This window comes from Centruroides vittatus, unplaced genomic scaffold (assembly GCF_030686945.1).
Source record: "Centruroides vittatus isolate TY-2023 unplaced genomic scaffold, ASM3068694v2 contig_18, whole genome shotgun sequence".
NCBI lineage: Eukaryota > Metazoa > Arthropoda > Arachnida > Scorpiones > Buthidae > Centruroides > Centruroides vittatus.
This window is the reverse complement of record NW_027121101.1, coordinates 5,719,626-5,742,058: the sequence shown is the minus strand read 5'-3', so window position 1 is coordinate 5,742,058 and position 22,433 is coordinate 5,719,626. Positions and strand designations below refer to the sequence as shown.

General features: G+C 33.5%; 1 protein-coding gene across 3 annotated transcripts in view; it reads left to right on the top strand.

Annotated features, from left to right (window-relative positions):
- The window catches only part of LOC136969627 (serine/arginine-rich splicing factor 6-like), a 32,383-nt gene extending 29,878 nt beyond the window's left edge, over window positions 1–2,505 (top strand). For 2 of the 3 annotated variants that reach the window (XM_067263882.1, XM_067263884.1), the window contains exon 8: window positions 1,933–2,505. In XM_067263882.1, coding sequence (XP_067119983.1) covers window positions 1,933–2,290 — 358 coding nt within the window. In that variant the 3' untranslated portion in view covers window positions 2,291–2,505. The remainder of the gene's footprint in view (window positions 1–1,932) is intronic. The other variant, XM_067263883.1, reaches the window with a different exon arrangement.
- The last annotated feature ends 19,928 nt before the right edge of the window (window positions 2,506–22,433 follow it).

Below are 22,433 nucleotides of genomic sequence, written 5' to 3'. Positions count from 1 at the left end.
TTGATGTCAAGAGCTGGAAGAGGCACATCATCTCAAGCTACCAGACGTAAGTTTTTTCCTCTCATTTTCCAATTTTGTTAAGGCCAATTCTTTTTGGTGTAGAGATTCTTTGTCATGACTATTCTAAATTCAGTAATGTTTGTACTTGGGTGGAGAAGATTATATTGGTTTGTTTGGAAAGTTCATAGCGATTTTTAAGAGAAATAAAAGAAACTGTTTTAAGACTGAAAATATACTTTTATTCCATTATGTATGCACCATTGTTTTTAATGACATGTTGCCATCTATAGGGGAAGCTTCATGATACCTTCTTCGTAGAACTTTCCAGTTTTTCCTGTGAAAAACAGATCCACGTGGTTTTTGCAAGCTTCCAAAGCATCAAAGTTTTTATCACAAAGGGAATTTTGCAGAGAATGGAACAAATGGTAGTCTGATGGGGCAAGGTTGGGTGAGTAAGGGAGTGGGGTAAAATGTCTGTTGAAAATTGTATTACTAGGCTGCATAATCTTGATTTACAATTCCACTACTTTGAGATCAATAAATGAAATTGACAGTAAGAGTGAAAAAAATAGCAATGTGGAATTGCCATCTCCTGAAAAAAATCTTGTATATCAGGACACAAGCAATCTAGTCAGATACCTTTTGACTAGATTGCTTGGAGAATAGGCAGTGGTAATGGTTTAACATAAAATCTGTTTTCATTCAATAGAAGTTTAATGCATTTATTATTTATGTTAAAAGCACTGGTCGCAATGCCTAAAACATAACTTGCTTGCAAATGTGATGTCTGCAATCAAGATGGCAACTGGAACTACCACTGTTGGGGTTCCATATTTGGAGGCAAATATCTCACAAAGGGTTGCATATAGAGGTATTGTTCCTTTGACTTTTTTGCTCCTATGGGCATGCTCTACAGCTCTGTTAAGGTCCCAACAGTGTCATTCACATCTTAAATCTTACCCGAATGAGTGATATTTAAAATGCCTAAAAGTCAGTTGTCATGCAATACATCTGTGTTGAGGGACCATTGGAAAGCTTTCCAATATACATAAGCTACCTTAAAACTTTAACCCCTCACTTCTTCCTGCTGATTTCATCTTCCCTACAACTCCTAAACACCTTTGACTGATCTGAATTAAATTCCACAGTCACTCTCCGGTACTTTATGGAAAACATGGACTACCATTAAACTTGGGCATTTCTCTCCTCTCTCATCTCTTCCCTACCCCCAAACTCCTAAACCTTTTGATCAATCTGGATAAATTTTGCATAGTTAGTCTCTACAATTGTCCAAAAAATATAAGCATCTTTCAAACTCTGATCCTCATGCCTTCCCCTGATTTAACCCCCCAAATTGCCAAACTCTTTGACTGATTTGCACGAAATTTTACATAGTTATTCTCTGCCACCCTATTGGATACGCTACTCTATAACAAGGACAACTCAACCCCGTCAGAGTTCCCAGGCAATGCTATACATTCTTTGCTAGTTTCTTATAAACCATTCAGTAATTCAACTCTTTTTGTAGTAATGTCTACCATCAGTTTATTTAGAAATATTGTCATATCCAGACACTACAAATTAAGTTTTGTAAAGAACTATACAAAACAAGTATAGTTCTCTCAAATGTTTTATATAAGGTGATTTAAAAAAAAAATAGATTTTATGAATTCAATATAAGTGTTTCAAGCTTGTTTAAAAAATAGAATAAAATTAGAACAGATCAGATAATCAATATTATCATTGGATAGAAATTTTCTAGTTTAAATGTGATTTGATAACAGAACACTAATTGTTAATTTTAACTTAAAAAATATGCATACTATGAATACTTATGTAAAACATTTACTATTTATCAATAAATAAAATTATTATTATTGTTTTGCAATTATATGTGCATTTGTTTACACGAAATTTGTTTTATTTTTCCAGCAGGTCACGTTCAAGATCCAGATCAAAATCCAGAAGTCGTTCACAATCAAGAAGCAGGAGTGGAAGCAGAAGTCGGAGCAAGAGTAGAAGTAAGTCTCGTTCAAGATCTCCATCCGCTTCAAGATCCAGATCAAAATCTAGATCCAAGTCTAGATCAAAATCGCCATCCAAATCACGCTCCCGTTCAAGATCCAAGACTCCTGAAAATCAAAGTAAATCTAGATCGAAGAGTAGAAGTCCGAGCAGAGAAAAATCTAAATCGAAGAGTAAATCTCCTTCAAATTCTCCTGCAAATTCACCTTCAAAATCGCCCGTTCCCGAAGAAAAATCTGTCGAAGAAATGGACGATAAGGATTGATGTGACCTTTGTATACCGATAATTCATTTCTACATCATAGATTAGTGGTGTATCTGCTCATAGCAGGTGTATAAAATTCAATTAGTCCTGCAAATGACAAATCTTAGCCATACTGGTCCATGATTTCTTGTATTTTGAAAAATGAAAAATTTATTCAGTGTGAAATGATATTCATCAAATGCTGTAAATGTTCAATTAAATACATTTTATAATAATATTAGACTAATGTTTGCTCACTTTCCGTTTATGTAAATGAAAACTGTTGAATCATGTTAAGTACTCAAAATCTATTGTCTGATTATTGAGGAAGTTTTAGCGACGCCTCTAATATGTAGCTTACAGAATTGCGTTTGATCTCAAAATTTGATCGATCGAAATTGATAAATCTATCAACTTCGCTATTTTCTTGCGATGAAGAATCCAAAAATCGGGATCCATGACTTCGTTTTCGAGATCCTGGGGTCAAAGTGAATGCCCGTGCTCCGTGACGCGATTTAGGAGCAAAATAAAACCGTATTGCGCGTCCCGGATGAAAAATGAGTGGAAAACGAACAAAGCAATCGAATTGATCTCATCCCTCAGTTCTATCACGATACTACATAGTCGCGTGATGTCCTAGTGTAGTGATACATTAGCACTAGAATAATTCATGGTCTGGGAAAAAATCGACCGAAGAAACGACTGCTAGAGTAATTTTTTGATTAATACGCACGTTCATATTTCTAGTGTTTTAATTTGCATGAATTGCGCGATATTTTGAAAATTAATAGTTTTGGTAAAGCTTTAAATTTTTCTTTATTAGCGTTATACGCGAAATATTTTTCTATATGAGCAAGTATTGTGTCGTGATACACCAAAGAATGCATGTGATTGAATATTTTTGAAACTAAATATTAAAATATAAAATTTGTATGGGCTAACAAATATATTTCAAATATAGAATAATATTTGCTAAAACGTCACAATTATTCTCAATACACGTTTAGGAAGAATTGAATTTGTTCCTTTGATTTATTATTACAAAGAGATTCACGTGGATGAAAGAAAAATCCTGAATGTAAAACTTCGGAAATATCCAAACGAGTAAGAGAAAAGTGGAATTGTTTAAAGGAGAAAGAAAAGGCAAAATATATAAAAATAGCCGAGAAGACAAAGAACGTTATCGTAGAGAGGAGAATGAATTGGCACGTTTCAAAGAGGATAGAAAACGGCCAAGAAGAAAATTTACAGTAGAATTTAAGAAAATCAAGAGGAGAGTGAAGAATTATCGGACGAACACTCGAATTCGATTAATGTTTGGCTGTTGTTCCTGATGGTTATTCTTAAGTCAGACTGTAATTCGTCCGAATAGAATTACGCGTTAATCATTCAAAATTGATGCAGAATCTTACTTGATTTCATCGAAATATAAATATTTTAAAAATTCATTAACAATATACTTTACTATGTTTTAGACTTTTTATATAAACAGTTGAATGTATAGTTCAATTAATATCAAAATCTCAAATAAAGATTTATATGTTAAAAAGAACACTGAATTTATTTCAGACTACAAAAGCACCTTTCACACACCAGAAAATGACAGTCAGGCGGGGTTGAGCTTTGTTTAGAACAGCGGTTCCTAACCAGTGGTCTGCAAGAGCTAAAATATGGTCCGTGAAAGATTTAAAACTTTTATTCATTTTAAATTAATAGTACAGTACTGTTAAAGCATGTTACCCTTGAGTTTAACGATTACTTATGTTAAAAGTTTTGATTAAAGTTTATTTTTCTTAAACCTTGTGGTCCCTGCTAACAACAACAAAATCAAAGTGGTCCCTGGTCAAAAAAAGGTTGGGAACCGCTGGTTTAGAGGCTTCTCGATCGCCTCGGTTTGTGAAATATTAAAAATCTTCCCTCTGGCGATGGCAAAATCAGTTGAACTGTACTGTACGTACTGTACATACCTTGTATTTTTAATTTGATAAAATGTCGGGACAATAAGTAATATAAATACACATGAACATGCAAACGTGTAAGTACAGTATTTGGCTTCAAAAAAACCTACTTTTTACCGAATTTACGGTATATCTGTATGTTATGTAGTTATGAAATTACCAGTGGCGTGCCGTCATTGGAAGCGATGGAAGCGCCGATTCCACCTTCTAATGACCTTCCCTTGTATTTTATAAAATATAAATTTTCATATTTTAACGTACTTTGCATTAATTAAAATTAATATTTTATTATAACTGCATTATGTATCTTTTACAAATTTCTATACTACATGTGAAAAAAAAACGATAAGATTGTTATTGTATATTCGAATAATTCGGTGGCGGAAGGAGTGTCGAAACCGGGTCAGTTTCCAATCAGCCAGATTATGTAGGCATTGGCGCATGCGCTTTACAGAGCACCAACGTCACGGTTTAGCTGGTAGAAGCAACACACGCGTAAAGCGTCCAATTTTATATCCCGGACCGGTTGTGGGCTGTTAGCTGCCTGCCTGCTAGATATTCGGCCGCCCTCGCCCGATTACGTGAATCACGAGTAGACTAAATCAACGGCGGGCAACCCCCGGCCCGCGGGCCAGCTACGGCTCGCGAAAAGTTTCTATCCGGCCCGCGAGATCTTTAATAGATTATTAAATTGGAAAAATAACTAATTAATAGTTATTTTTCCAATTCTTTGTAATTTTCGAAAACGATAAGAGAAATAAATGTAGTAATTAACTTTTTATTTATTTATTTCATATTTGCAGACTAAAAAAATTACGAGTTACAAGAAGGCGTCAATTAACTACTACTGCCCGCGGAAAAAAACGTAAAATTTATTCTGGCCCATGTTATAAAAAAGGTTGTCCACCCTAAACTAGATTTATAACTTAACCCAACCGATAGGAGTTTACTGGCATGTTTTTATGATAGTTCTATATGACGGCCGGATGGCCGAGCGGTCAAGGTGGCAGCCTACCGCTCTGGGGGACCCGGGATCGAATCCCAACGGGTCGAATAATCCCCAGGAATTTTTCGGGGGGTGGTCCGTTCGGATATGTCGGGCCCCCGTCCCTCACCACCCGGTCGCCCCATTGTGGGCCTGGCCGAACCCATAATGGGCCTTCTAAAAGAGGCCCTCTTAGTGCCCACAGGGCGGAAAGAGTTTAAAAAAAGACAGTTCTGTATAGTTGACAGGAGTTTAAAAAATCCATTAAAATATTTGATATATTTATTCCGCGTTTAATCCGCTCTCCCATCTTATATTACTTACGGATTACAATGTTAAACCGGTGATATTACGATTTAGTATGTCCCATCTGTAAGGGGATGGAGAAAAAACGTGTACAATTCTAGTACAGTGTTAAAAAATTAACTGTTACTTTGGCAGCATCATTTACAACCAAATTTAATGAATGAGACGTACAATGGTACAAAAAAAGCTCTAGAATTTATTTTCCTTAAATTTACGATTTATGTATCGGTTGTCATAAAAATTTCTTTCCACTTCTTTCCCAAGACTACAGATATTCAAGTACAAAGTAACCAGTTTCGACTTATTTCTACTTAAGAAGTAGTTAAATAATTAAGCGATTAGGGAATTAGAAATATAAATAAAACCCCGATGAAAGAGCCGAAATTTTACTTAAACACAAGCTTAACCGAACCAATCTCTTGTAGAGTACAGTGGGGTCTGATCTCTTCATAATATTAGATGTAATAAAGACAGAAATTTTTCCAGTTCAATGAGAGTGACCGAAAAGTTGTAAATTTTGGAAATTTCCGCGAACCCTTGGTCCTAAAACGAATTAGTTAGAAAACGAACGACAGACAATCTGTTATATTTTAACATATTTAGATTTTTACAGCTATGGCGAGAAACGTTTAAAATCTACAACAACCCCGTCGCGTCCTTTGATATATACTAGTGACGCGACAAAAGAGGCATTTGACATTGACTGGTATCGGCACCCTCGGGATTTGGCACGCACACACCTACCTGGACCGTCTCTGATTCCATTCATTAGCCACTCGTAGGGAGCTATTTCACTAAGTGGATTGTTTTAAGATTTAAAAAATAAAGAATATTTTGTTATTTTTATGTACGTTTCTTCACAAAGTTATATTTAATTATAAGTTTCTTTAAAAGTATATTCATACAATTGAAGAATTTTTTGTACTAGGTATGTATATTCATCACACATTTTGTTTTACCAAGTAAGTTTTTCTGATAATTTTAATTTTAGCCCTTATATCGTGGCTAGTGATTCAAAAATTTATTTTACAAAAGTTTTGGCTCAAGACCGTATAATGAAAAAGAGAACATTATTAAAAGAGAAAGACCAATGCCTAAATTAAATATAAATACGTCAACAAAAAAATTTCGACATTTTGACGATAAAATTTATGACGAATGACGATCCTTTCGTAAAATTGAAGCAATTTGGAAATCAAAATAGAATAGAATTTAACATTGGTAGACAATATAAAATAAATATTGAAAATTATAACAAGATAATTACGATTAATAGATATATCTAAATTAATAGATGTTATATGTTTTTTCTCAAAGCAAGAATTGGCATTTAGAGGGCATGGGGAATTTATTGAATCTAACTAGCTGACCCGGCCACGCGTTGTTGTGGCTCAAAATGTATCTATTATAAATGTATAACACTTCCCCCGTGGGGGAAATTTCAAAAAATCCCTTCTTAGTGTATATTCTCTTGACGTACCCTATTAAAACGCAATCAAAAACGCATCTAAAATAGTATAATAAAAGCCGAGTTCTTCACAGTAAGCCTTAATCCCGTCACTTTTCCCGCTGGGGAATATCGAAAAATCCCTTTTTAGTGTATATTCTGTTGACGTAACCTATTAAAACGCAATTAAAAACGCAAAAAACCGCATGTAAAATAGTATAATAGAAGCCGAGTTCTTCACGGTAAGCCTTAATCCCGTCCATCTCCCCCCACTGGGGGAATTTCGACATGTATATTATATAAAAACACGTGCGTATTCGAATGCAACGTTGTGTCAAAATTTCAAAGGAATCGGTAGGAACAAACGAACGTTATATTTTATTTATATAGATAGATAGAAAATGATCTGCTTCAGTCCATTCTCACAGAAAAGCAGAATGCCTGACAGAAAAGCAAACTTAGGTCGTCGGAAGTTAGCGCCATCTGTTGGACATAAAAGCCTTAATCCATATATAAATATATTTTTGAAAGGGGGAAATGGTGTAGGGGTATGAAAAATAGATAGTAGCCGATTCTCAGACCTACTGAATATGCATATAAAATTTGGTAAAAATCGGTAAAGCCGTTTCGGAGGAGTAAGGTAACTAACATTGTGACACGAGAATTTTATATATAAGATAACAGAGGTAATTATAATGAACTTTCTTATTTATTAAGTACGTCAGATAATCTATTAAAAATACATTTAAAGAAGTATACGGTTTTTACTGGCTTATCAAACAAATGAATACGAACGGGCCCTGACGCGCAATTAATTGATTGCCCCTGTAAGTCGGCTTCTCACAGAAACACAGCTTCCCTATCATCAAATGTCACGACACGTCACTGATAGAGAGGGCTCTTCACAGATTCAACATAATTATTATGAAATATTAATTTTGTGTTACTTAATCAAAATGATTTCTATTATATTATATTATACAGGATACAACTTATAATCATTTTGGGTGTACTATGGATTACCACCTATGGAATTTCAGGACTATGGTTATATATTTGAACTCGGGAGACGAGTTCAACGGTACCCTATTTTTGGACCGGAGACGAAAAATAAAAAAGTTATCATACTTTTTAAGTTGTTATACTTTTTTAATGCTCTCATGAAGACGGCACCATAGTTGCTAGTACTGCCATCTTGCGGTAAAGTCTGCAAACCATGACGTCGGACTACGGTCGTCTCCAGTAGGGTTAAACACGCGATACGAGAGCGGAGAGAGCCACGCGACTTCCGATCATCGCGCGAATCGGCCATTTCGGTTAGTGTTACCAGAGTCGGTAGATTAACTGGTCTTTCGACTTCCTATCTTCGCTAGTAGTTGAAATCAACTAGAGACAAATGTTACCACCAGGGGCATTGCAATCACTACAAGAGCGCTAGATCGCATCGCAATGAGGTCGAATATTTTTTTTATTTATTGAAAGTTATATAACCTTCGAGTTCGATTTCATAATTTTCTATGAATTTTATTATAAGAATGAAAAGGCTTTTATTTAAACCCAAAACCAGGTTTATGTATAAATAAATAAACTTAATAAAACATTAAACACCTTCCATCGCTGAGAAATGTTTATTTAATAAAGATTGATATTCAGTTAAATAAATGACAAGGAACAAAACTGACATAATAGTACAATTATTAAATTGTGCTATTATGCCAATTTATTATACGTTAAAAATTTATTATACATACAAACAAATTATATTACACATAATTATAATAATAATTATTATTATTTGCGCTATTAAAATTTACTTTAAGTGAGAAATTTTTCTATGTTTTTTACTTTCAATTGATGAAATAAATGATTGATTAATCGTTCGCGTGAAAAAATGCAATCGACAGGTAACAAAAAAGTGCAAAAATCTGGAGGTCAAGTAGGACTTGTGACCAGCATTGTGGCATCCTATCATCAATGTAACAGAACACTGATTTAATATACTATCCATTATTGAAAAATAAACATTCATGTTTGGGTTTGTTAATTGTTCACACACTTTGCTTTCTGCCCAGTACATCAATTGGCAAAGCTTATAGCTTGGATATAACAAACCACCTCGAGATTTGATGAATGTAAATGTCTTCAGGTTTTGCTGTTAATATATTTTTGCATTCATCACAACCAAGTGATGGCAGCAGATAACGAACAATGTAACCTCCTAAATAATGTAAAATAAACTTAAATGTTTCTGGTGCGCAATAATCGTGATCTAATAATTCATTATCAGTAGGATCCACAGGGCAGTCTTGGATTACAAAGCAAATTTTGTAAATGTTCTTCCAATTGTTCTTGAACTTCCTTAAATGGTTTTTTATGACTCTGAAGAAGATTTTTTAAAGTAACAAGGGAAGATCCGGGATCAGTTTGAACTGATGCTCGTTTGGGAGGACGAACCAAACTGTACACAGTTATCAGTCTATACAGGTATAAGAACTGTACTGTTGTGGGATGAGAATTGCTTCCACTTCCTTGTCTTATCATTCCAAAGAAACGCTAATTGAAAAGAAAACATAAGTTAAGAGTTTAATACAAGATTATATAATCATTACACTAAGTCAGTTTTACCTCTAATGGATCCTGATTAAAGTGAGCTGTCAAGATATAATATGAGTTTGGAAGCAATTGTTTAATGAGTGCTGAGATACTAGTTAGCGTCAAGCGTAGATTTTCTGCTGTCTGGTGGCTCAAAAATCCCTTTTGATCACTGTTTTCAATCTGTAATCTGAATGTTTCCCATCTATTTAACCATTCTAGAGATTCTTCAATAACCTATTTTAAAAAAGTTGTTTATTAAAACATTTATAGTTTTTCCTAGTGAATCATTACTATTACCTTGAGATCATTTGAATCATGTCTGATTCCATCCTGTGGCAATCTGCGATTTAAAGCATCAAAAAGAGCATTGATGCGACGTATGAAACTTATTGTAACATTTGCATTCTTTAGGCTAGCAACCTCACGCTGTTTATAAAACAGCATAGCATCAGCAAAAGTATTACTAAATATCTATAAAGAAATGAGATAAATAAAAGTATTCTTATCAAATCAGATTATATAAGTAAAAAAAAAAAAAGTGTTACTTGAGCTGCCAGCAATACACTCATTCTCTGGAAGTTATTGGGATTAACATGTATTTCAGTTACTTTGGGACATGCCTTTAATCCCTTTGGTAATTTGGAATCTTCATCAACAACTGCTTTAAAATGCTGTAATTCTACCCTTCCTTCAGGAAACTAAAAGTAAAAATGAAGAATAATGCAATGGCTTATATTATAAATTAGGTGAAAACACTTTATTTTCTTAGTTTTACCTGAAAGTATCTACTTTTCAAAAGATTGTTTCGTATACATTTTAAAATATGTGGTACATCAATAATTGCCAGTACTTGTCTATCTGCAGCAGGATTTGTAAATGAGCATTGTATATTATTTGTGTCTGCACAAATTCCTAGAGCTTTTAAAGCTGCTTTGTTTGTGCTGGCACCATCACAAACTATTGCATTGACTATTATACCACACTGCTCTAAATGAATAATTGCTTGCAAAATAAGTTTTGCAATAGTAGAACCTGGGACAGAGCTTTTTGAACAGAATGTGCCAATACATTGTACCCAACTAGCAAAGTGAGGTCTGAACATAAACACTAGGCCATGATCACCTGCTGTAAATTCACTCTGTGGCAACACAGAATTATCACCACAATCAACAAGTCCAATCATTTCACCAGTAGCTTTTGAAAGTTCTATATGTTTTTGAAGTGTAATTTCATCAAAAATTAAAACTCCCTGGCATTCTGTTTGTGGAATAGTCTCCAATTTTGACTTTAAAATAACAAAAAGATCTTCGTCAAATTCAAATTTGGCATTAATGCCTCTGATATATTGATGCAGTGTAGACTGACAAGGTAAAGGCAAGTAATCATTATTTCTCAAAAATTCATAGACAGATGGTGACCTAATTTTTAAAAGCAAACAGTCAAGTAACCAATTAATGTCATATCTCATACCCTTTTTGCATTTTATATGGCATGCTTTCAGCATGTGCTCTATTACAAGTTTCTGTCTCGGTGGTAAGGAATCAAGTTTATCAGCTGACAACTGTTTTATTTTAAGTTCAGCATTTTCTTGATGAAGCTTGAGATTTTCTGTTTGAAGAGTTTTCAGTTTCTTCCTATAGATCATCTTTTGCTTTCTGCACCGATACAAATCCTCTTTGACTTTTAACAATTCAGACTGCAAAGCAGAGATTTTATTGACATATAACAGCTCAGGATGCTGTGTAGTTGCTGCTTCAGATGTGGAGGGTTCTTCTATTTCATTTTCTACAGTTGTTACTTGGGAGTGTGTATCATGCAAATCTAATGATTGATAAAAAAATATTAAAAAAATCAGACAATTAATCTTAAAGTATTTATAAGGAAAGTTAGGCCACAGAGAGATAGCCCTCAGTGAATCACAGTGGGTCTCACAAACCCAGCTCAATCTTTAGTTAGCATTTTTTAAATATAAAATGTTCCTTAAAAATACTGAAAAAATTTATATTTTTTCAACTTTTCGGCCCGATCAACATGAGATTAGAACGTTTTCTTTTTATTTGATTTTACTTAGACTAGATGTCTTAAGCTTCCAATCGAAAAATTTATATTAAAACACAGGGTCCGAGAGACCCACTGCAACTCAGGCAAGGGCAAAAAGTTACATGGCTCACTAAGGATTAAGATTACATAAAAAACATATAAATATTTACCTTTGGTATTGACTTTTCGGTATCTCTTCGTAGATGGTTCTTCATTTCTTGTGAGACATCGCGTTGATCGTTTTTGAGGTACAGACTTACTAATGTACTTAGGACAATTAGGGAAGTTTGATGGATATGCATCTGACGTTAATGCCCAGCGATCTCGTGGAATTTCTACTTTCTCTCCATTTATAACATGGGAGTAGGTTTTTAAAATAAATCTACTCGCAAAATGTACGTCACAAACATAACATTTACTTGTTAGCATCTTGTCGTCTCGTGGAATGCATCGCATCCACTTCTCAATCTTATCGCTAGGAACACGGAAGAAATGTCTCTTCTCGTTCGATGACTTATATCCTGCCTTGCATCCTGGCACAAAGCACGTTGGCATTTTTATGTAGCTAAAAAAAACAATTATTATAGGTCGAAATCACTGAGCTCGGTATATCCAAAGCAAGAACAACGCTCTTCTGCGAACAGTGGCGCCAACTAGCGGCAAATATTGTCTCTAGCTAAGTTTGAACTATAAGTCGAAAGACCAGTTAATCTACCGACTCTGGTGTTACTTATGGCAGAGAACATGGCGGCCGTTCTCACTGTTCGTGCTCCCGACTGACCTCCCGGAGTGGAGCCCCGGCAGGCCGCCATGTGCTAAACGTCACTAGTTATTGATTCACGGTAGTTCTTGAACAAAGTAAAAAAGGGAAAAACGTCTACTAAAGGCAATTTTAACGGCAAGCGACGCGACTCCCGATCGCGATAGCGAGGCCGACTTAGCGGAGAGAGCGACGCGACTCCCTGTCATCGCGCGATCGCTGGAAAAAAGTATGATAACTTTCTCATTTTTCGTCTCCGGTTTAAAAGTAGGGTATCGTTGAACTCGTCTCGGTCTCCTGAGTTCAGATATATACTCAAAGACCCGAAATTCCATAGGTGGTAATCTATAGTATCCCCGAAGTTTCGTATGTAAAGTTTAAAACGCCATAAATCGGTGAAATCTCCGTTGAGATTTCAACGATTTATGATGTTCCAATAAAATTATATCCTGCATCACTTACACCTCGATATATTAAAAGTATATACGACATTTAATAAAAGGGACAACTATAGCATTATGCAGCAACTTCTTAATAATATAATTTTATTCTGTCAATAATATACCAATTTAGATGATCGATGATCGGCTACATCATCGATATAACATTCGCAACAGTTTCAACGAAATGGATGCTAGATGAACGTCACTTAGAAACCGGTTTAAAACGTTTGGAACGTCTGGCTAAGATGCTTTAAAAAACGTCTAATTTAGGAATGTGCCCTATCCTAACTCTTCCTCGGGGTAGTTCTAGGAATAAGTTTTGCAATTAATATTTTCCTACGGTTTAAACGGTATAGCAGTTTTTATGCCACCTGCACATTCTTTTGTTTTAATGCAAAAATGAATTAAAACTGAAAGCATACCCCCAACTTGAATGTAAACTACTCAATGATAATTGCGGTAATAATAATTTAACAAGTTCTAGACGAATCTAGAGTATTAAGGCCAACTTGTTTTACGTATAGCTTACATATGTTATATCTTTAGACCTATTTTATACGTACAGGACTTGCAGAGAAAAAGGACTTCTGCTGCGAAGAGGGATGTAATGCTCGAAAATATTTAGTAATACTTAAAAGTCAACGCAACACGGAGAAATTATCATAAGACCAAGAAATTAGGTGCAAGAACCCGGAAACTTTGCATCAATCCCGAAGTGGTCAACCCTGCTTCTATCGAAGAATAGCTATTGATTTATATACATGTGATGACTCAAATTTTTCTATAAATTAAAATAAAATTCAATTTTAAAGCTTAACTTTTAAAAATTATTTTCTAACCTTAATTTGGTAGATTATATACAGATATTGTTATCTCCACCAAATATAAATCGTTAGATAATTAGAAGTGTTTACGTGGGCTTCGAATACATAAAATGCCTTTTTAATGTGTTGTTAATTCGACGTCAAGTTTCGGTAAGAAAATTTAACCATAAATTATTTAAAAAGATATTCAGCTACAATTAAATAATTTATTAAAATTATTTAAAGTGTATTTTATAAATTTTATAAATTCAATTTGGAAGGATTGAATTAATCCGGACTAGATTCAGTTGCATCGTAGAATATATCTGTCGTGGATTGCACATATTTTGCTTCATTTACTCTCTTCGAAGATTCTTCTTCCTTTTCTTTATTCTCATTTGACAAATATCTTGTGTCTTCATTCTTCGGATGAATCGTAGTTAAGCTCTCGGTTATTCGAACTTCGCCAAAATTTTTGTGCAGAGCTACTTGACACGTATCGGAATTTGCTTTCTATATGAAAAAATATAATAATGTATTTAATTACAATACTCTAAAAGTACTATTATATGAAAACTTTGTATTCAGAGCAAAGTTTTCATGTATATTATGTCAATTATTTACTTTTGTTCGTCCAAATGTTGAATATTCTTTGCTTTCGCAATTTGATTCGCAGCTCGATTTAGATTGAGCGGACAACCATTCTTCCGAAGAAGATTGGCTATTCTCGAAAGGTGCTATCGATTCTCCAGATTGAATTTCTTGATTTTGAGAAAGAACCGGAAATTGCAAAGATTTTGAAAGTGATTTTTCTGCCAATTGTAAATCAATTGTGGAATCTTCTTTGTAATTACTTTTTTCACTAAATTCCAATTGGTCATTTTCTTCTGAAGATCGTACACATCTCACTTCAATGAATGATTTGATTTTCCAGTCACTGGAATCGGTATCTTCAGAATTTAGTACGGGAAAACTATAATCAGGCTGATCAAGAACACATTTTTCTTCAATTTCATTAGAAGTCTCTAAAATTTGTTTATTGATTTCCATAATGTTGGGAGACCTGATTGTACCATCAGATTTTGTTGTATCTTGTCGAAAATTGATCATTATTTCTTGCTCGCCAACTTTCAAAATATTCGTAATCAGTTCTTCATAGTTTTCTTTAGTGGAGCAAATCTGAGCTGGATCCAAATGAAAATATTCTGCTTTGATCGGAACTTCTATTTCGATATTACTTATGGGTATATATATCATTTGCCTGTTGTCAATTTCTTGATCTTCTAGTATAGAAACGCTTTCCGATTCGTTCCAATTCTCAACATTGTTCTCAGAACTATTTTCAATCACTTCAATCACAGTTATGGCACTAGAAGACGATGATTGAGATTCTGTCATCACATTAGTTGAAACATCTTCCCGTTTTTCTGCATTACCCACGGATTTCTCTAGAATTTCATAACTACTAGTTTCATGTGGTTTTTCTCTGTTAACAATTAATGAAATTGTTAATTTAATTGTTGAAATGACTAATTTTAATCAAGCAAAAAGTAACACTCACTTGTTTTTTGCAAAGATTTTCTTTTTATCTTTTCGGGAAAGCATCTTAGTTATATTGGTTGTGCATTTCCTGAATTTTTGACCAAACCAATTGCTTGGAAAGCCTTTTCTTTCTTTAAATCGCTTTGATTCACTTTCCATTAGATGACAGAGATCCATTTGTGATTATTATTTGTTAATAATGATTCGTAAAAATATGTCGTTGTTATAAATAACTTATATTGAATAAATACAATGAAATATATTTAATAATAGTCTCAATTTTAATAGTGTTTTGCTCCTGTACATCATACTTTTCCTGAAAACAACAGTCATACCGGTCATCTATCTAACTCCGTTCGGGAGAAAATGCTTGAATTAAAATAACCTGATTTCCAGTGCTAACTGGAAGTTCGTATATATTGGGTTGTTCGGAAAGTAATTTCGTTTTTTCCATAGAAAAATAAATGCAATATTCTTATAAGAAATAAATATTTTATTGAATTATATATTGGCCATTTTGGTCAAATACCTGTTGTCATTGTTTCTGGTAGTAGCATGATTTCACATTCATAAAAATTTTGATCGTTGTTTACAAAAAACTGATCCAAGTGATTTTTGACATTGTCATTTCAAGTAAATGTCTTACAGTTAAAAAAAATTCGTATAGACCGGAAATTTGTTTTAAATTGAATAAAATTATTTTCCTCTTATATCTTTAAATGAGTATGTATTATTTTTTTATAAACCGCTACTTCTTTAAACTATCAGCTTCACTATTCATATATAAACAACAGGTAAGTGTATACATTTGCTTTTCTAAACAAATCAGAAACTATGTGAAAATGTTAAATTTATCTTACACGTTATACGAGACTGTTTATCGCGCTGTATGAGTACTAGTCGCAATTTTTTTGTCGCGTTGTACAAATTTGCATTTTACGGGAGCGCGTTATACGGGAGTCTACTGTATATATATTTTCAACCAAAATTATTTTAGTAATCTACAGTATCTTTTGAAATATAAAATGTAAATATGTGGTAATATAAATTAAATTTGGAAAGAGTATGTAATACACTGTGTTTTGCTTTGAGTCCGTAAAATAGTAATTTGGTAACAGATGCTCAACCACATTGCAACTAGAAATGTCTGGATACACAAAAGTATAGATATGTATTGTTATCATGAGTAGTTTTAAAGTACCGATATTAGTATTGGTATCGATCTTAAAATATTGATATCGAACAGTATCAGCATTGGGTATCGAAACTGGAAATCTTGCTGTTGCTGTTCAGTCTGTTATGTTGCCTTCTAGTTGTTCTACTGCTGAGAAGATACTGTACTCATTACAATGAAGGCTGGGTGGGCCCCAGAGCAGCAATTAATATTTTGTTGCTTACCCCAGGAATTGAATTCTTGCTATCTGGTTCAGAAGTCAGTGCATCACTCAGTACTTTACACTTGTATAAAGTCTTGTGTACACAAAGGAAGCCCTAGCTCTACAATCCTGCTAAATGGCTCAGTGGATACTACTATATATGGGATGGGGTGGATAATAAATCACTGGTGAAGAAGTAAAACAGAGTCTTTACATTGAAAGTTCTTCATTGTGTTCAACTTTTACAAATAATAGTGCAAACAAGTATATACAAGTTTTAGTTCATTTTAAACATTCCTGATGGTCCAAGTTGATTAACAAACAAAAGTACTGCAAGTAATATTTAACTAAATAGTTATATATAAATAGTAATCAGAACTCTAAGCATACCATAGATTCTGGAAATTAAATTTGATGTAACATATTTCATTAATATTTTTATACGAATTTAACTTAAGTGAAAATAGTGTATAATTCTATTTCAGTTTCTGATGTGGTGTAAAATCCAATTTCAGTAAGACCATCTTTTCCGTGAGAAATGTAATGATGGTACATGACAACTGGGTGATTCAAAGTGGACAATGGTGTCAGAAACTTAAGTTTTTTGCATGCTTAGCAAGCATACAATTTGGGGGATATTTCTTATTTACAGTCAAAGTTATATATAACAAAGTTGCTTAATCCTGAAAAATATTTGTTATAGGGAAATTTTGTTTTACAGAAATTATACTTTTTGGTAAATAAAGTATTATTTTAATGTAAGTTTTTTTGTTATTTTACATAATTTAAATTAATATAAATGTAATATACAGTAATAATGTAATATAAATGTAATATACAGTAATAATGTAATATAAATGTAGTTTTAATTGGGCTGCAATTTGAAAAAAATTGTAAACCTATAAATTCCCATTGTCATTTTCATCTGCCTGCCTTTCCTGAATTTCGAGAACAGTGTTAGATAAATGAAATTCAAGACCAGATATGGAAAGCTTAGGGGCAGGAAACTCCAATTAACTATATATGAACTTCTAATGCAAACTCTGGAAGTCACGTTATTTTAATTCAAAAATTTTCCCTGAAAGGCATTAAGTGATTGGCTTAACTCCATTGCTAACAGAAAAGTATGATGTTCAGGGGCGAGACACTAGTACTAATTTGAGATGGATAGCATATATTTTAAATGAAATAAAAATTGCCACCCAGCATTGTGAAGATGTCAATAAATAATTGCTCATTTTAAATAAGTTTAATTTGTGTGTTAAGATACTTACAACCTGGTTAATTACATTTTCGTAAAAACAATTGTAATTTTTTGTTGCATAGAACAATTAAAAAATACTCTTTTATCGTGATATGCTTTACACTTATTAAGAGCATTACACATTACAATATTGCCTGCATTGTCATAAACGCAAGTTCTAGCATGTTTTCCTGTTTGTCTCGCACCATCAGCTAATTTCAAAATTTATTTGATTTGTTATTTTGGTTGAGAAACTACTCACAGGAATTCCAAACTTTGCTACAATGTCTTTCTTTTTTGAGCCTTTATCAACTTCTTGCAACACATTAATTTTTTTCGTAATGCTTAAACACTCTATTAACAGTTCTTCAAATTCCAACTGGATGACTTATTAAATAAAATAAAATCTTACTAGCCTCAAAAATTAGTATTGCAGTTATCAAAATTATCACTTTTCTAACGTTTTTGACATTAATTAATTGTAAATCGTTTATCTGTCAACAACTGCATTTTGACCTAATTTCTCTCTCCTTTCTTTACAACCAGTAGCCATGTGTGGATTACATGATGGGTTTTAAAGCTAATGACCACTATTTCCCACACCTGGGTTGCAGTTTTACAAAGGGTTTACAGATTGATACCTGAAATTCAGTGGCGTGCCGTCATTAGAAGCAGTGAAAGCGCCGCTTCCACCTTCCAATAACCTTCCCTTGTAGTTTCTAAAATATAAATATTCATATTTTAACGTACTTTGAATTAATTATAAATTAATATTTTATTATAACTGCATTATGTATCTTATTACAAATTTCTATACTACGTGTGAAAAAAACGATAAGATTGCTATTGTATATTCGAATATCAGTGGCGGAATGGAAGCGCTTACGAGACAGCTTCCACGGCCAGAATAACTGAATGGTGTAAAGCAGCCGGAGAGCATTGGCGCATGCGCTTTACAGAGCACCATCCTCAGCCGGTTTAGCTGCTGGAAGCTACACACGTGTAACACTTCCAACAATTCTATCTCTTAGCCACTGGGTAGGGAGCTATCTGACTAAGTGAATTGTTTAAGATTTAAAAAGTAAAGAGTACTCAATGTTATTTTTATGTACTTTTTTTTCCAAGTTATATTTAATAATAATTTTCTTTTAATTATACTGTAATTACATTGACAGATTTTCAGACATAAAATCTTTAGAATTTTTATCACTTTTAGATGTTAATAATTTTAATACTATGAAAAACAATTTTTCGAAGCGTGTTTTAATTCTATAAATTAAGTAAATTTTATGGGAAATTTTTTGATTTATCTAAATTACGTATTGAATCGCAATATTTATATTCGTGTCCGGACTATATTGACAAGTAACTCTTAGACATAAAACATATTATAATTAATGTCGATCCGACAAAAACGTACTAAAAGAATTATATGATTTAATATAATTAATTTTTATGGTACCGTCTACCAGTGCGTCTGTTGAGCGCATTTTTTCGACCACGAAGCAAATTCATACATTGGTCAGGAACACTCGGTGGGAGGAAAAATTGTCGTCGCTGGCGTTGCTTTCGATAGAAAAAGCTTTTCAATATGCTGATGGAGTCGACGACCAGCGACTTTTCATGATAAAGTAATTAACGACTTTGCGGAAAAAATCGCCGAATAGAGTTAGTTTATAAAAAATTAAAAGAACAAGTTTTTCTATCATTGTTTGTATCATATCAATTTGTATTATTTGTATTTTAGAACTAAAATACATAAATTGTTTATTTTTGTCATTTCCAGTATTTGTTTAAAACTTTTATGGAAATATGAGGTTCCGGACAGGCCCGAACCGTCACGAAAGACGCGAAAAAACGGTTAATTTAGAGAAAAATGTATTAGTTTAAAAAAAAAATATAGGTAAAAGTCGTTTGTAGCCGGACACCCATTGTTTATATCAAACTGCCAGGCAGAAACCATAAATCACGGTAGGACGTCGTCCTATGATCGGTAGAAGTTCGAATTCGTCTTCGATTTTGACTTTTCTTGCGCTCCAGGTAAGAGTCTCGTTACGCTTAGTAACGAGGGACCAACCACTCGGGAAGCGTGATTGAGAGAGAATAACCAATCAAATGGACGAAACAAAGAACGGAGATTGATATAATCCCCGACAATCGAGGACACCTGGCACTCGGTTAACGTTCCGAATAACCAAAACGCCGTATGTAAACGCGCAAAAAAAAAAAAAAAAAAAAAAAAAAATACAATTTCTTGTCTATTGTGTCAACCTGTAACCCGTGCCACTTCGGACTTAGACCGTGTCCCCGACGCCAACAGAGGAAGTCTCCCGTGCCCTACAGACTTGTCAATGCCACTGTCCCGGGGCCACCTTCGATCGACCATCGAAGAACCACATCGACGCCCAGGATGTCCGAACGGCTGATTGTCCTAAAGCAAACTATTTTGTACATAGTATATGTTTATTTTATGTTTTTTTTTTTTTTGTCGGTTTTTGTCAGGTACGTCTCTTCCGCCACCACGCACGTATGAATGGACCCTAGGCCATCACTGACGCGCAATTAACTGATTGCCGCTGGAAGTCGGCTTCTTACAGAAACACAGCTTCCCTATCATCAAATGTCACGGCACGCCACTGGAAATTACCGGTATATTTGTATATAAACTTTTACCTGATTAGAGGTTGTACATAAAAGACATCCACACTGAGAGGGGTTGAACTTCAATGGACGTCCGTTTTATTTCATTAAATTTTATAGGGTTTATGCATTTTATTGTTCATAAATTGATAAAGGTTTTGAGGAAGGTTGAGTTTTGTTGGATGTCCGAAGAGGGGAGGGAGTTATGGAAACTTGGACAGACTGGAACATTGGGGGAAGGGGAGTAAAAATTTCAAGAAAAATGCGAACGTAATTTATGGATAGCCCCTTATCAGTAATGCAACCCGGCCGCCCCATTGTGGGCCTGGCCGAACCCATAATGGGCTTGCTATAAGAGGCCCTCTTAGTGCCCGCTGGGTGGAAAGAGTTTAAAAAAAAAAAAAAAAAAAAATGCAAGCCTTAACACAAACAATATATATTGATTTAAATTGCTGGAAAATACTAATGAACTTTATATTTTGAATGAAAATACGGTTTACATATTATTAAATTAAAAGTTTATTCTTAAATTGAGGAGGAGAAATATCAGGAAGTCAGTCATTGGCAAGAATTTAACATTAAAACATTAGTATTATTCTATCCACTTTATTTAAAAAGTGCTAAATAAAGTTTATGGTGTTTTGAAAAATTCCTATTTTTTCATAATTTATGTTTATAATAGCAGTGTGTTACGTATTTAAGCTAGATATGAATGAATATCGATTATTCTTCATTACTTACGGAATATTTATAATGAAGGAAAATTACAATATTATTTATGGGTTTTTCTCCCTTGCTGCAACACGCGTTTTCTCAATGTGAATGGTTTTGTCTTACACAAAAACTATGTAGATTAGCAAAAAAATGGTGATGTATACTGATTATTATTATTCTAAATAACGATAATATAAACCGACAATTGCGATAAGTTGTCAGCTAAATTTCTAAGGCAAGAACAAATTAATGGAAAAAATTGTAGCCTAATATTTAAGTGTTTGGTTACATTTATCTATCTATATACATAATTTATTAATAAAGTATTAAAATATTTTAAAAAATGATCTTTAAGAATTATTCAAATGGCTTAGAAAAAGTACTTCAATGGTGCCATATTCTGAAGAATTGATTACAGATATGATATCTGTATATCCTCTGATATCTGTATTTACATATTATATACTTAGATTGATTAGAGATCATACTTGTGATCAATTTTTTTTTTAGAATTGCGCGATTGAAGTACGTTTTACCTGTAGTTTGCGTACTGTTTATAAATTTAGTAATGAAATCACTGAGAAAATAACTATAGTTTTGAATTTCTAAACGTTTTAAAAGCAGTTATTCATTTGCAAAATTCATCCTCCCTGTCTCCTGAACATACTTTAGAGGATTCGGGTCTACAAATAGTATTGTTCACACTATTCGCTAAATGTCTTTGTTTTGAAAAGAATGATCTATCGTTTGTATCCTGTGCACATGAATATGAAGTTGGTTCAAAAGCATTTGATAGAGCTTAATATAAAGAGTATCATATTTGTATAGTAGAAAAGTTAGTTTTTTTCAAAAGTATGCAGCTATTTAATTTGTAAATTTGCAGTTAGTTAATTTAATGCATCCAGACGTCATCATTTTGATGTTGTGGGATGCATTAAATTAAATATTAGCAGTGGGGATTCGCCTCTATAGTGCTCTACGGAATATGCAGCGAATTGTATCGAGCCTGTTTGGTCTCCAGATTGCTGCTTCATTCGACGACGAACGTTGTTTATACTGAAACAGAGTAAAAACTAAAACTTGGTCGACGGTATTTACATTTTTAAAAGTGTAAAAATATCAAAAATATCTCTGGTGTGTTGAAACGACAGAAGAGGAAAACAAGGATTTTTGTATATTCATCATATTTTTTTTTTAATACTGAAATAGAGGTTTTAATTCGCTGGTTCTAAAGTTTATTCAATATTCTTAATTGTAAGTCAGTCGATTTCTTCTATTTTTATATACGAGAAAAATGCAAACATTGTTTTGG